Source organism: Alexandromys fortis, unplaced genomic scaffold, assembly GCF_014885135.2.
Source record: "Alexandromys fortis isolate MF-2015 unplaced genomic scaffold, M_Fortis_MF-2015_v1.1 scaffold_233, whole genome shotgun sequence".
In the NCBI taxonomy this organism is placed as follows: Eukaryota; Metazoa; Chordata; class Mammalia; order Rodentia; family Cricetidae; genus Alexandromys; species Alexandromys fortis.
Window position 1 is genome coordinate 1,177,729 of NW_026068146.1, and position 17,029 is coordinate 1,194,757.

A 17,029-nucleotide genomic window follows, 5' to 3' on the forward strand; every position below is an offset into this window, starting at 1 on the left:
AGACCAGGCTGGCCTCAAACTCACAGAGATCCGCCTGCCTCTGCCTCCTGAGTGCTGGGATTGAAGGCGTGCACCACCACCTCCTGGCTTAACTCAGTTTTGAAATATGCAAAAAAAAAAACTCACAAAGGTGGACATGCTATGTGAAGAGTCTAGGTTGCTTTATTAATCAACTTCTTTTCATAGACATTAGATTTAAGAGCTCACTTCAAATTTCCACTTCCACAATTTCATTCCTAAATATTAAGAAACTCTCTTACAGAGTATCTTAGAATAAATAACATTCAATTTTAGAGTTCACACATGGCAAGACATAAAATGCAAACTGCTTAAAATAGACAGTTTGAACCTCTGGGCCGTAGCCTTGTGATGGATTCAGCTCTGCAATCACAGTGGAAGAGTAACATAACAGCCATTGATTCATCCCTTCTTAAGCGTGAACCAGACATTCTTAGGTGTAATTATGGCTTGCCAGCTAGACAACTAGCTAGTATGATAGTTTACTCAGAACACACTTTCAGTAAGTTAAAGCTAAGTTGCCATTATTTAAATTAAAGCATAGTTTATGTTCACATCCCAATCTTATTGTTTTATAGGAATACTTTTCAGGTTAAAAAAACAAAAAACAAAAAAAACCCTAATGTTCAAATAATTTTTGTCCCTCCCCACAAAAGAGAATATTGAAATTTGACAAAGACTCTACTAGTGGAAGATTTTTCTTCAAATCTACATATTGATATGATTAACATATCTACAGCAGCCTTCATAGCAGCTAATTTTTTTACTATTAAATTTATTCATTTATTTTACATTCCAACAACAGTTTCCCCTCCCTCTTCCCCTCCCATTCTCTCCCAACCACCCTCCTGACCCTGCTGGTTTTATGAAAAGTAGCTTCCTAACTGATGCAGACACCTAAACCATTTTATCCATAGAGTCTTCTTTAGACAAGACCAAGTTTCTTGCTTTAGGTTATCACTATAGCCCATTTTTCATGTTAACCTCTCCAGGGAAATGAGAATTGTAGGATAATTTTTATTTGTTTGTTTTGTTTGTTTCTCTTTGCAGCCCTATCTATCCTGAAACTTGATCTGTAAATCAGACAGATCTGCCTCTGATTCCCGAGTGCTGGATTAAAGGCATGCACAACCACTGCCTGGAAAGGATCATTTTTAATAATCACCGATGGATGATGCCAAATTCAAAGTCCTCAACTCGGAGTTCACCACAAAATCTAATTAGCTACACTACTTGTTCCCATTCCAATAAACCATTTAATAATGAGGATGACTTGTCAACTATAAAAACAAACCATGCTAAATGTCTAGAGAAACTGAGAGAAAATAATAAAAGATATTCTGTTCCTATCTATTACAGAATTTTAAAACTACTGTCCTTATGTTTAACAGATAAACGTCCAGGTGTAATAGCTCTTACCTGTAATTTGGGAGGCTAAGGAAGGAGGACTTCTCTACGAGTTTGAGGCCAGCCTGGACTACATTTTGAGTTCCAGGCCAGCCTGGAATACAGATTAAAACCCTGCTTCAGAAAAACAACCTACTGGGGCTGAAGAGATGACTCAGTAAGACTGGTTAATGCTCTTCTAGAAGACTGGAATTTAGTTCTCACAAACACCTGTAATTCTAGACCCAGAAGGTTCTGACCACTCTAGCCTCTGTGGGCACCTACACTCACATACCATACCCACATAAATGTGCATACATATACACAGACACGATTTTCAAATAATAAAATTAGCCATGCAGTGGTGACACATGCCTTTGATCACAACACTCAGGAGACAGAGACAGGTGTAGATCTCTGTGAGTTCAAGGCCAGCCTGGTCTACAAAGAGAGTTCTAGGACAGCCAAGGTTACACAGATAAACCCTGCTCCCCCCCCCAAAAAAAAAACCCACAATAAATAAAAATGAAAATTAAATTAAATCTTTTTTTTTTAAGAAAAAGAAAAACAATCCAAACACAAAGTATGTGTGTCTTGCCGACAGTGTAGAGAATCACCATTCAAAACTATTAAAATAAAAACTGAGGAAAAATAAATATATTTTTTTAAATTTCAGTCACCAAATACTTCAAGATCCTTGCATATTCCTACCTCTTTGACATGAGCATCATCAAAATACATCCATTTTCGGATCTTTGTTTGAAAAAAGAATGTAGAATAATGTTTGCCATAGTAACAGATCATTCCTACTAAGTATAGTTCAGACTGTTTGGCCCGGTCATCTGTCACTCTGAAAAACAACTATAGGAAGAAAACAAAAAGAAGGTAAAGACTCATCACAGAGTCAACCATCTAACATAACTCCTCAGCAGACTCCATCAATATTTCTCTTTCTTCTCCACCCTGAAAAAGGCCACACTATGTATCTATCCCTGGCTGGTAGCAGCAGCCTCAGCCTTCTGCATGCTGAGACTATAAGCACACACTACCACACTAGCTCTTCCGTCAACATTTCTTTATTTTGTTTTGTTTTATCAAGATGGAGCCTCATGTAGCCAGACTGGTTTTCCACTCATTGTATAGCTAAGAATGATTCTGAACTCCTGATCTTCTGCTTCTGCCTCTCAAATGCTGTGCTACCATGTCCAGTGGCCATCAGCATTTCTTAAATAAAGACAGTAACTTGTTTTTCCCCTCAAGCTGAAATATTTTCGATAGTCCAGATTATTTATTAGAAATGAACTGGAAAGGCATACATGTTGGCATATGCCTATAATGCCAACCCAGGGAGGCTAAGGCAAGAGGATCATAAGTCTAAAGATAGCCTGGGCTACATGCTGAGTTCAATATTTTCATTCTGAGGCATAAGAGAAGCCACAACAATTTCAAAACAAAACAAAAACCAGCCCTCAAGTTTCAATTTTTTTTCAGCTCCTAGATGCTCAGCTCTGTCTCAAGCGCTAAGAGACACAAACATTTGAATTAAGGGATTCTGAACTAAAAATTGACCTGGTTGAGAAAATAATCAAAATAATTAAATCAAAATCAGGCATGATGGCACACACCTATAATCCTTTATCCTTTACCTAATAGATAAAGAGGGATAGAGGCAAGAGTATTAAGAATTCAAGAGCAAACTAGGCTACATATCCCATTGTTATCCAGCTTGTATTATATGAGATTCTGACTCAAAGATTCTTTTTATTAAACTAGAAATAATATAGAATATTTAGACTGTAAAACAAAGAAACAAACAAGAACCCTACTTTTAAGATCTTACTGTGTACAACCTTCAGTTAGATTCCTTGAGGAGATCCAAACTGTGACCCCAGACAGCTCATTTATTCTCAGGAGTGGCTATTTAAAACAAGAACAGCCTCTCCTTGGTCATGGGACTGTCCCAGACAGAAACCAAAACAAAGGAAACCAGACTTTTTGGTTCTCCTTGAACTGAAGGAAAACATGAGCTGTCCCTATCATAAAGCTTATAAGAATGAAACCTACTCTCACATTTTATTTCCCCATTCCCCAAAATAAACACACAGAAACCCCTAAGATTATCATCTAAGCTATTTTATTACTGTCAGATACCAACCCCACAGAATGGCAATCTGGATTCAGGCTGGATTCTGACCCAATGACACGCAGCATTCCTCAGGAACCTTGTAAAGTGACTTTCTGTTTGTAGGTGGGAAGCCATCACTTTCCTGTCTGTTCCTACAGGCCTCCAGTCTCCAGAGGGAACATCTAGCCCTCCATTAATGCAAATAAACTTCCAACAGATTAGACTCCATGCTAGTTCCCAAGCTGTTCCACTAACCGGCCCTCCTCCTGCTGCAACACAACCTCTTTAACTGGCAGGACTCTCCCACTATTTTTGCTGTCTTCTCTGCAATTGCCAGTCTGCCCCCTCCTTGCTTTTTCTCTCTGCTCCTCTCTCTGTCTTGGAGAGTAGCCAAGGCAGACTTACCCCAGATGCCTCTGTCTATTCTCTTTCTCTCTCTTATCTACAATAAAAAAACAAAAACAAAAATCTTTCCCCCTCACAAGGGAGTGGCCTCGGTGATGGTCTCTCTGTTGTGTCCTCACTGTGAATTTCCTATTCTTGGGCTCAGGCCACCAACTTCTACCTCCTCCAGTTCCCAAAGTCAAGACTTTGTTCCTTTGACCTTACTATTTCCCATGGTTGAATACACTTCTCAGCACCATCCTGGTATAAACAAACAATAAACATCCCATGGAAACTAATTTTTTTTTACCAATATCTAAGTTCTGCCCATCCTGTCCTTCAAGACAAAAATTGTGCCTTTTTTTTTCTAAAAGGGTTCTACCATCCTCACAAAAGTGGTATGTGAGCATATGCATGAGGCTCATGAATCTGCACACAGAAACGCAAGTATATCTGCCCAAAAATGCTATATTAATTGCCACTTAGAACACGCCTGTCTGTTCAGTGCTTGAACAATACAGAAATAAAGGTAGCTAATACATACATCACCCAGCTTAAGGCAGGTGCCCAGACTGTGGATGACATCCTCTGCCAAGTCTGAATGGTCTGAGTCCCAAACCAGTCCAATTGTGATAATCTGTGGTGCGTTCATCAACACACGGCGAATCCGGATCCTCTCCCCACAGTTGCTCTGAAATACATACACACACAGTGCTAGTTCAAACATTCTCACCTGCTCCGTGGCGATGCTACAAACCAGGGTTCTCTTTCTCATCCTAAAGTCCAAAGAGTTAACTCACCGGACAGTTTCGCAGGTCCCCCATGGTGCTGGCATTCTGAAGCAACTCACCAAACATACTTGGTGATGGTTTTTCTCGTTTTTCCAGCATACAAATAGCCTGGTTACTTCAAGATGGGGAAAGGAAGGTAATAACAGATGTATACCAAGTTGTGGCTAAATTAAAAAACAAAATCATTCATACAAACCCTAACTCAAAGAAAATGTCATTTTCTTTTTCTCTTTTTAAGAGAGGGTCTTTTTTTTTTTAAGGAGAATTTTTTTAATTTTAAAAATAAGTTTAGAGCTTTTATTACAGAAAGCAATGTTTCCAGAAAAATCTAGAAAGGAAGATAAATTTATCTACAGTTCTAAAATCCAGAACAACATCTGTGTCCTTTAACCAGTGCTGCACTCCTCTCGTGGGGACCCATAGTATCTGTTGAAGAAAATTACAATTTTGATGCTTTGTTGGGTATATTAATTATTTTTGATATTGTAATATGATCACATTATTTCTTCCTTCCCTTTCCTCCCTCCAAACCCTCCCATACACCCCATTGTTCTTTTTCAAATACATGGCTTCTTCTTTTCCTGATTGTTAGGGTATATGGGTGTGTGGGGGGGTGTGTCTTCCTCAGTGTATAAGTACAACCTGCTCGGTGATGGATTACATTGTAGCAAAATCTTCATATACACTTGATTTGTTTCCTTATGAAAAAAATGCTATGGGTCATAATTTGCTTTTGAGATAACTGAAATACAGTATTAAGAGAGGGTCTTATTTTGAGTTCTCTGTGGTTGTCTTGGATCAAGCTATGTAGACCAGTATGGCCTCTAACACAGAGAGGTCCACTAGTTTCTGCCTCCCAAGAGCTAGGATTAAAGGTGTCATGTGTATGTGTGATTTTCATTTGCTGACTATATGACAGTTCCATGCCCTGACTAACCTCAGTGTCCTACAAACAAATTGAGTTTCTCTACCGGTCCCCAAATCCCTGACTCTCCATTTCTCCTTCCATTTTGCTAACTATTAATAAACTTAGGAATCTAGGAGTCTTGTAATAAAGCACAGATTCAACAATAAGGATATATGTTATTTGGTGGTCCTCAGTTAAAACCCAATTAACTGAAGGTATACCTAACAGTACAATAAAGAATTCCATAAGAGCAGACTGGAAAAATGACTTGAATAGCAGTTAAGAGGACCCGGGTTCAGTTTCTAGCACTGAAATGTCAGCTTATGGCTGTTTGTAACTCCAGTTCCAGGGTATCTTATATTCTCCCTGATCTCTAGAGGTACCAAGCACAAGCATGGTGCCCAAACATACATGCAGGTAAAACATTCATACACATAAAATAAAATAAATGAATCTTAAACAAACAAACAAAAAAAAAAAGGATGAAACTCACCACAGGGAAGTAGTGGAAATGTAGTGCACCATCTGGATGAAAGGCAGGGGGTCAGAGGTGGCGCCGCAGCTAGTGCATACACACTGGGCAGAGGGAGAAGCAAGGCAAGCAACCACATCATCAATTGCTCTGAAACCCATTTAACTCTACACCCCAGATAAAATGCTCTTAAAGACAGAGTCCAAGACATGAGGACCAATAGGTCTACCTGCTCAAACAAGGTCATTGCGAATTTCTGGTGAGAAATGCAGTGCTGGGCAGTACATATGTCCTCTTTGCTTTCATCCGCAATGTGGAAGTGAATTCTCATCAGCAGATTTTCCTGACAGGAAAATACAAAAGCAGTACACTTGAAAGCCAAATGGACAAATTGGCAAGCAATTCACCAAAAACCTTACTGAAGAGCAAGAATATCTCTAAATTTTGTTAACCTTTTTTTTTTTTTTAAAGAAAAAAGACAGAAAGACAGACAGACAGATAAACACAAAAAATTATGTAAGCCATAGATCATTCAGATTTTACTTGTTTTACATGAACTTGGGTTTGGATATAACTGGATGCAATTTCATCACATACAGTCTTATAACCTCTGCCACAATCAAGACACTGCATAGCTGCTCCACGCTACCTCTTCAGAGCCTTTGTCCATCTACCACACTGCTAACTCCTTAATCACCAGCCTAGTCCTCCATATTTATCATTCTGTCATCTCAAGAATACTATATAAATGGTATTGTATAGTACATTAACTTTTTTTTCAACAAGGTTTCCTATATCCTAGGCTGGCTTGGGATTCACTATGTTACACAGGATAACTTTGATCTGATACTCCTGTTTCTACTTCATGTGTGCTGGAATTACAGGTGTACATCTATGTCTGGTTTATATATTAGGGATAAGACGAGGCTAGACACATTAGGCAAGTACTCTACCAACTAAGCTACATCCTCAATCCCAGTAAATAAACTTTTAATAATACATTTTCATTCAGCATTATTCCTATAACAACCCCTTATTTATTCTGCAGTAGAGCTCCAGTCCTGCAAGGCCTCCACTGCAAGACCTAGTCTTAAAAAGAAATAAAGAGTTAAACTCACTATGAAAACCAGCCAATGACTCCCAACTCTTCTGAACTCTGTGTACTATTTATCCAATGTCAAAGATTTTTCTGTGGCACTCTTGTGTGTCAGCACATTCATTTAGCACTTAGGAGGTGGGAGATCAAGGATAAAGTCACTAGAGCAATGTAACTGTTTAGAAGGAAAATCACAGTCTCTACTTAATATTGTTAGAAAAAAAAAGAAGTTAATAAAAAATATGGTGGTTCCCAAGAGGAGCACCATCAATACAGCATTACCAGGGAACTCTGCCAGACTACTGGATCAGAAGTTCTGGAAGTACAATTTGTACTTCAACATGCCTTGCTTCTCCTGAAGGTAAAAGCCACTGTTTTATGTAGTAGCAAGCATTAAACTACACCAAGCCTGAAGGAAAAAAAATCATAAAGTTACTAGGCAATTCCCATTGCAGTAGTAGACTCTAGACCTCTGGTTCCAGTGCAGAGCAGGGCACAGTAAACACCGTCATAAAATAGTCCCTGACAGAGACCAAGAGGGCACGAGGGCAGCACTTACAAAGCACTCTGCAGCATCGTCCATGATTCCCAGCTGGAAGCGCTGCTCATCCTGGAAAGTCTTTGCCAGAGCACTGCGGAGAGTGTCAGAGGGAAGCACTTTTTCACTGCTACATTGAAACTGGTTAAAAATGCCCTGTAGAGAGGAGGTTAGACAAGAAGAAAAACACAATACTGTTATTAAGCTTCTGTACATCCTAGTCTGCTGTACTGCATCACTATGCTGACAGCCATGGAAACAAGATACATTCAGCTAGTTATTTAAAAAAAAAAAAAAAAAAACCCAGGCGGAGGTGGCGCATGCCTTTAATCCCAACACTTGGGAGGCTGAGGCAGGTGAATCTCTGTGAGTTCGAGACCAGCCTGGTCTACAAGAGCTAGTTCCAGAACAGGCTCCAAAGCTACAGAGAAACCCTGTCTCGAAAAACCAAAAAAAAAAAAAAAAAAAGACTAAAAATCAGAATGAGGACAATATCTCTACAATAGATCTTGCATCTGAGTGTGATCATCAAGAACATATTAGGAGAGCCCATTGTCAAGACTTAATGTAATACAGTTACAATACTTCCTGAGACGGAAAAGAAGATGTGTAGTTTAAAAAGAGTAAGCAACATGTAAACAGATTGGCAATTATTCTTTGGGAGAATTACTCCTACTATGAAACTTAGCCGTCTTTTGTATTTTTTACAAAATTGTCAAATTGTCCAAACTGACAAATAGTAATAGCAAGCCATGTACATGTCCATACTCCCAGCACCTGAGAATGAGGCGGAAAGAGGAAGAATGTGAGGCCAGTCAAGTGTGGTGACTGGCACATGCCTTTAGACTTTTTCTTTCCCACCAAACCTACTCTTTCAGTAAAATAATAGTAATAATAATGAAAAAACACAAAACCCTGTGTCTTCCACCCAGAATAAGCACTCCATTACGTGTACTAAACCTTGAAAAGCCTGGTCTGAGAACTCACACCCAGTCAGTCGTACTTCTACATCCAACATACATTTAGACTGCACGCCGCTCACCACCCCACCTCCTGCCAACTCTTTTCTTCACTGGATGATTGGAACTTTTTCTTTGTTTACTATTTTTAAGTTTAATTTTCATTATTTTACAATATGTGTGAGTGTGGGTATGTACAATGACACGCAGGTACGAGTGGAGCCAGAGGTTTTAGATCCTTGAAGCTAGAGTTAAGGCAGCTGTGAGCCACCTGAAGTAGATTCAAGGAATTCACTGAACTTGAGTCTTCTAGAAGAAAAACTTACCCGTTTTTTTCAACCCAGCTGCAACCATTTCTTGAACTAAAGCATGTCTCCAAGGAAATACACAGTAGGCTCAAAATAGTAGTCAGATGATTTTAAAAAATGAAATAAAATTAGGTTCACAACATAGCTCAGATGGCTAACATGCATAAAGCCCTGGATCCGAGCATTGCACAAACCAGGCGCTGTAGAGCGTGCCTGTAATACCACTGTTCCAGACGAGGCGGGAGGATCAGAAAACCAAGGCTTGAGGTCAGACTATGCTACATAAGACCCTGCCTCAAGAAGAAGGAAAAAAAGTAATAAAATCAAATGCTATTCCTTTGTTGAAAATCCTCCAAAGATTTCCCATCAAGTATACAATAAACCCAAAGTGAAAATACTACATGTTACTTGGCCTACAGATGTACTTCTGACTCACCCACACCAGTCATACGGGTTCTCACTACATTCCACAACTATCTGTATGACTGAGACCTGGGGACTTTGTACTTGTATTCCTTACCTGAATCAAGCTTTCTCTTTGTGCAGCTTGGCCATTTACTTCCTGCAGGGTTTTATGCAAGCATCACTTCTCAATACAGTAGCTCCTGATCAACCTACTTTAATTGCGGGCTCTGGGCCAGTACTCGGGAGTCAGAGGCAGTGGAAGGCAGATTTCTGAGTTTGAAGCATGGTCTTAAGAGTGAACAGCCAGGGCTACACAGAAAAACCCTGTTTTGAAAAACCAACCAACCAAACAACAACAACAAACCGTGCAAGCTCTCTTTTCCTAAATCCCCACCATTTCTTGTTTTTTCTCATCACACTTAGTATTAATATATTATTAATATAGTATTAATTGTAGTTAAGAATGCAGAAGTGTGATAAATAAGTTTTTATTCTTTTATTCTTTGATATTCTATCAGTACCTAGAATGACACTAATATATAAAAGGCAACAAAATGCATGTTTTAAGTGAATGAATGAATCAATCATGTGATATGGGCAGATCTCATGAAAGAAGAATAAAAGAACTTTGTCCTTTCTCCTTTAAAAAGAATAGAGAAATCATACAGAAAAGATGAAAACCTTGAAATAACACAAATTGTTAAAGCAAAATGGAACTAAGTTTGGCTTTGTTCATCTTGAAATTAAAGTTTTTTTCATTTCACCTTTTCACTAGCATCTTTTCTTTTCATATATGCTAAATATTCTAAAGCCACTCAAGCACAGATTACCATGTAACTTATTATTTGATTACAAACGATTCCCTATGCTGTGGAGAAGGCAGGGCCAGTAATACACAGTACTACTTAATAAGTTCTAAAGGAAGCTACTGTAATTATTCCAAGCTATTTTGAAGCAACTTAGGATCTACATAGAAGAAAGGCATGGCAGAACTTTCCATAGTTTGTTGCTGGAAAAATAAGCGTGCCTGTGAGAAAGCTCTTAAACTAGACCAAGAGAAAAGACATAGGTCTGCAGTTAGACAATGGGATATCTGACTAGTGACCTCAGGAATGAAGAGAAACAAGAAAAAAAGACAACTGGGAAAGCAATGACTACTACTACAAATCCCAGGGTGGCTTGGGCCTGACAGCCTAGAGATTTATTGGGAAAAAGTCACCCGTTTGGCAAGGCTTGTACTCACCAGGAGGCTAATCTTCTCACTATTCCTGATAAGGCACACTTCTGACAAAAACCACCTCCAAACAAAAGGGCCAATGAGATCTGAGTCTCCGGAATCTAAACTAGTGTGTGTGCAGGCACATATGTGCAAGTAGATATATCAGAGGTCTGATATAATTTTCATCTTGATTTTTATTGAGGCAGGGCCTCTTACTGAACCTGCCTGGTTCAGTAAGACTGATTCAGTAGACTGCCTGGCCAGCAAAGATCCTCCTGTGTGAGCCTCCCCAGCACTGGGATTACAAGCATTTACTACCATAACTGGTTTTTTACAGGGTGCTGGGGATCCAAACCCAGGGCCTCCTCCTTGAGTAGCAAGCAATTTACCAACTGAGAGCCACTTTCCAAGTTCCAAGTTTCTGAAACCAGTTCTAAAACAACCAGGAAATTACTTCTAAAACAACTCTGTAAAAATAAGATATTTGCAAATTTCAACCTCTTTAGTCTTTGGTTGACATTCCTCAGAAATTAAGGCATAATACCCCTAAGGCATTGCAACTGAAATTTTATTTTCTCCAATGCATAGCAGAAATTACATACCAATTTAAGAAAAATAAATAAGTCATCTGGGTCCCATTGTAATGGCTGGAACTTGTAATTCTAGGGAGGGAGGGAGGGAGGGAGGGAAGGAAGGAAGGAAAGAAAAACAGCTACTTGTTTTCTGTTCTGTGGTTCAAATGACCCTATTTATGAAGAGAGATGACACAGTGAAGAGTGGAGGACGTGACTCAGTTAACAAGAGGAGTGTTTGTATAGCATACACAAGCCCAGAGTTCAAGCACCAGTACCTTATAAAAACAAGGCATGGTACAGTATGCCTGGAGCCATACAGGGCTCAAAATTCCCAAGAATCAGACACTGTGGCATATGTCTATAATCCCAGCACTCCAAAGAGGCAGGATTACAAATAGGGCCCAATCTAGGACACATTGCAAGATCCAGGCCAACCTAGACAACACAGTAAAATCCTGAATCAAAAATCAAACAAGGGCCAGGCATACAGGCACACACATTTAATGCCAAACTCCAGAGCCAGAGACATAAGCAGGCAGATCTCTATGAGTCTGAGGGCAGCTGGTCTATACACTGAGTTCCAAGACAGCCAGATCTACATAGACACTGTCTCAAAAAGAGAGGAAGGAAGAAAGTAAGGAAGGAAGAGAGAGAGAGGGAAAAGGGGAGGGGGACAGGGAGAGAGAGGACAACAAAATCAAAATAAGGACTGGAAAGATGGGCAGTGGTTAAAAGCACTTGATGTTCTCATCACTCGTGTAATGGCTCACAACCATCTGTAACCACAGTTCCAGGGGATCCAATAGGCAAGCATATTGTCCACCTATATGCATACAGGTAACTAACAAAATTTAACCCAATCCTCAACTTTCTTAGATAATTTGGGCAAGGTTTTGTTTTTGGTTTCTGTTTGTTTTGTTTTTCGAGACAGGGTTTCTCTGAAGCTTTGGAGTCTGTCCTGGAATTAGCTCTTGTAGACCAGGCTGGCCTCGAACTCACAGAGATCCGCCTGCCTCTGCCTCCTGAGTGCTGGGATTAAAGGCATGCGCCACCACCGCCCAACTGGGCAATTTATCTAACTTCTCTAGATGTCAGTTTCTTTCTATTTTAAGAGAGTGAAGAATAGTATTTACCTCTCTCAGTTAGTTAAAGAAATTAATGGGAAAAAAATAACACTACAAATATTAGTCTAAAATATAACATATAGATTAGCATGTATGTATGTGATATGTATATATACATATGTATATTATAATATGTATTTATGCATGTGCACATAGATTAGGCTTATGTCCGACAATAGTAACTGCCACCTTAGTGTCAGATATTCCTATTTTAAGTAACTAAGCTGCCAGTCTGTCACTGTCTTATCCTGAAGTAGCCTGTCAGATGCTTCTACTGAGCTAACGACTCAGTTTCTGAGATCTGAGCAGGAAGGAAGGTCTACTTTATTTTCTATTCTGCTGTTCTCATTCAAGAAAGACAGATTTTAGCCCAGCTTAGTAGTACACATGCTTAATCCCAGCACTCAGGAAGCAGAGGCAAGGGACTTCTGTGGGTACTAGACCAGTTTAGTCTAATAGTTCCAGGTCAGCCAGAGGTCCAAAGTAAGACCCTGACTCAAAAATAAATAAAATTTCAAAAAGGAGAAAAAAGAACAAAGAAAAAGAAATAAGGCAGGTTTTCCAAGACTTAAAGTAATTAGGATCTGAGAAAGGAAAAGACTAAGGTCAGAGCTCTTGTCTGTACCCACAGTGGATGGGCAACAACAGATCTGGCTCTTGTACCAGCAGCATCAATGTCTCCATGTTGTATTCTTTTCTCATCTCTTAATTAATTACACGGAGCTTTCCCCACCCACACTGAGTAAAGGAATGTGTTTCAAATGCCTTTGACTGAATCCTCTATCTTTTCTTACTTTAATTAACATCAGCCTTGTTCTGCTATGGCTAGGGAGAACTCGATTAGGAATGAGCAGCCTCAGCCTTCCTAGCTTGCATCTGTGGAGCTGTAACTCTACAAGAAGCTCAAGCACAAAGCCCCTCTGTTAGAGCAGCACACTAACCCCTGTGTGTCCCTCTCACATGAGCACAGGGGCTGGAACGGGCCTCCTCCTGTTCCCTTTCTCACCCCCCACCTTTCCCAGAGGGTGATCCTGTTCACACCAAAGAAAGCCAAGAACATTTAGTTCAGCAGTAAGAACAGGTGGCAGTACCAATAAAGAACAAAAACTGGTATTATTCCAATTGCTGGATTCTACAGCAGGGAGAGAGAAAGGACAGGAAGAACTCAAACCCAGGAACCATCTTGCCTTGTGGGTTCCTAACAATTCCATTTTGATAGGCCAAAAAAACACAACGCCTTTCAAGGTTTCTGTCTACAGTCATGCAGAAAACTAAAGGTCCTTTTCATTTATGAAATAGTAAATTACTTTTTATCTGTTAACTATTTTCTTGGATGTAGGACAAAAGCAACAAGACTTTAATGACTAGAAGCAGGTACTTCCCCACCCATCTTTCCTAAATCAAGTAGAAGACAATTCTGTCCACATGAGCACGTAATTGATCTGGATTAGCAAAAAGCCATGTGAATAAGACAGAAGTGTCATGAAGACAGAACAACTATGTGTTTTGGCATTTACAATGCAGCTGCTGCTTAAGTCTCCCTCCCCTCCCCCCCCAAAACACATGCCCTTGCTTTTAAAGCAGAGAACAGCTTGCTATTTCTCTCAGAACACCCTAGCTTTACAGCTAAAATAACTTTTTTGTGGATGCTTGGGCTTGTTTATTTCTTTCCTGCCTATATGACACTGAGTGGCTTTCTCAGGCTTCCTTGTCACACTGACCCTCCTGCTTGGGGGAAGTAGACACCTCAGACAAGAAAGTCTATCTATGCCACAGATTCTACCAGACTCTGGGATAGTGATAGCAGGAGGCTGCAAGTCACCATAGCTTAAATTGTAGCCAACTAGCAGGTCTCCCTGAGCCATGCCACGGAAGCAAGTGTCCTCACGAGCTCTGGTGTGCTGTGTGCCTCTCCTCTCCAGGGTGGCACAGAGAAGGCATCACATCCTTCTCTTTTCTTCGCAGAGGACTCCAGAACCATTTCAAGCTCACCTTCCATTTCCCAGGAAGGTTCCACAATGCTTGCTGTTTTTCTCAGCATGGTATTTACCCCAATAATTGGAACACATGCCTCATGAAGTGTCCCCTCAACTCTGGAGTTCCAAAGTGAAGACATCTTGAATTTTTCAGGCAAACTGATGGAGCTAGAAAACATCATTTTGAATGAGGTAACCCAGACACAGAGAGACAATTATCATATGTACTCACTCATAGGTGGTTTTTAAACATAAAGCAAAGAAAGCCAGCCTACAAACCACAATCCCAGAGAACTTAGACACAATGCAGACACTAAGAGAGACTTACATATATCTAATCTACATGGGAAGTAGAAAGTAGAAAAAGACAAGATCTCCTGAGTAAATTGGAAGCATGGGGACCATGGAGAAGGATTGAAGGGAGGAGGGGAGAGGCAGAGAGGGGAGCAGAGAAAAATGTAGAGCTCAACAAATATCAAAAAAAAAAAAAAAAAAGAAAAAGAAAAAAAGAAGACAGGGCAAGGTCATATACATATTTAATTTTTTTTTCCTTTTTGGTTTTTTTCAAGACATGGTTTCTCTGTAGCTTTGGAGCTTTTCCTAGAACTAGCTCTTGTAGGCCAGGCTGCCCTTGAACTCACAGAGATCTGCCTGCCTCTGCCTCCCAAGTGTTGGGATTAAAGGCGTGTACTACCACCACCTGGCCATACATCTTTAATTTTGTAGCACTCTAAATGTCAACAAAAGATTTTTTTCATATTTTGTTATAAAAAAATTTTAAATACATCAAGAGCAGACGGAATAACATGACCAGCTTCCATGTGTCAATGGTCCAACCCAATAATGACCAGTCTGTGGCCTGTGTATGTATCCTACTCCAGATCACTTGGAGGCACATGCCGGACATTTTTCCAGAATAAAACTCTAAAAAATAACTTTTTCTTAAACAAAAAAAAAGCCTATACTATCCTCTAAGTAGGGTAATAAAAATTCCTTGATATCAGCAGATAACCATCCAGATCAATAAAGACTCTTCTTCAAGCAGTGCAAGTTCTTTTTTCTATGTAGCCCAAACAAAATAACTTCTAGCTCACTATGTAACCAAGCTGGTCTCAAACCCATAGCAATGCTCCTTGCTAAGCCTCCAAGTGCTGGAGTTGCAGGCATGTACCATCAGGTCCAACTATGAAAATATTTGGTTCACCTTTAGAGAACAAGGAGAACAACTGGCTATTGTCTCCTCTGGGATTCTCTCCACTTATAACTAAAAAGAGCTACCTTCCAGACTTCTTAGTAGAAAAGGATCCACAAATCCTATATTATACTTCTTTGTCACATCTACCGGTGAGCTTAAGCCTTTGTTTATACTCAACTGACATTGCAAATTAATATTCAGTATTCTGGTCTTTTGGTCTTAGAATGGAAAATATAAAGATCATTAAAGTCACCTATCACACTTACCCTGCTGCCAGTGCAGACATACATTTCCATACACACCAAGACAGAAACAGAGGGGAACTTCAAGATAATGAACAGACAAAGAAGGGCAAGAACACAGTACTGCTTCTAGTGAGAAATTATAAACTGATGTTGATAATTTATACAGCACAATGGTCAATTTACTTAACTTTGTCGTAACAAAAGATGACGGTCCTCACAGATTACCAACATTATTTGAATCAATACCATATCCACTTATAGCACTGGGGGAATTAAAGGGCTCTTGTGGATAAGATTCTAAGTCTATATTAAGTTTAGACTGTCATAAATTATGGAAAGGAAAGAATTAATCATGATCTATTTTTTCTCTTGCAGTTACACCCTTTTATTTGATTAAAAGGTGTGATCTGAACTCCACATTTTAAAAAGGGTGGAATTCAGTTTAAGTTACTGAAATTATCTCGATGATAAAATCAGCTGAAGATATTTAGAACATTCACAGCCTAGGAGGACTTAAGAACAACGACTAATCAAAACACAACACAATCTTGTTCATATCCATAGGTAATCAAAATAAGAAAGCTAAACACAAGCAGATAGTAGTTGGAATAGATCAAGATTTACTTCCTCTTGTGTAGACTTTTTTTACTAGCTAAGATTTCTAGGGAGAAAACTACAGATCTAATTTCCTGCTTTAAATTGTGTAGGATAATAGGGTTCCTCTCTAATATTAGTCATGAATAATAATGAAAAATCTTTCCATTGCTATAGTCTAGAAAAAAATGGATTGATAATTAACAATGAATCATTTCTCAGATCACTTTATTTCCTGGGTTAATGGTTCGGTACTCAAAAAGAATGCCACATGGTACAACTCAAAAGATATTAACAAATTTTCCCCCCTAAATTCTCAAATTTGCCACAGATAAACATTCTTTTTATTTATTTATTTATTTATTTATTGTGTATACAATGTTCTGTCTGTATGCCTGCAGGCCAGGAGAGGGCGCCAGACCTCATTACAGATGGTTGTGAGCCACCGTGTGGTTGCTGGGAATTGAACTCAGGACCTTTGGAAGAGCAGGCAATGCTCTTAACCACTGAGCCATCTCTCCAGCCCCACAGATAAACATTCTTGCTCTCTTAATACAGAAGTTTCGAACGTCTTTTAACACAAAACCTGCTTCCTCCTATCACCCAACCCCATTAGGCACCATCCTCCAGCTTTTATGCTATATTCTAGGATTCTTTTTATTTTATTTTATTTTTATTATTGTTTTTCAAAACAGGGTTTCTTTGTATAGCT

The 17,029-nt window shown here is 39.4% G+C and overlaps 1 protein-coding gene across 1 annotated transcript in view; it reads right to left on the reverse strand.

Moving 5' to 3' along the window:
- Positions 1-17,029, reverse strand: part of Usp54 (ubiquitin specific peptidase 54) — a 99,253-nt gene that overhangs the window by 40,737 nt on the left and 41,487 nt on the right. The window contains exons 4-9 of the mRNA XM_050127017.1: positions 7,739-7,873; positions 6,313-6,426; positions 6,105-6,187; positions 4,714-4,819; positions 4,458-4,604; positions 2,116-2,265 (exon numbers count right to left, since the gene is read on the reverse strand). Coding sequence (XP_049982974.1) covers positions 2,116-2,265; positions 4,458-4,604; positions 4,714-4,819; positions 6,105-6,187; positions 6,313-6,426; positions 7,739-7,873 — 735 coding nt within the window. The remainder of the gene's footprint in view (positions 1-2,115; positions 2,266-4,457; positions 4,605-4,713; positions 4,820-6,104; positions 6,188-6,312; positions 6,427-7,738; positions 7,874-17,029) is intronic.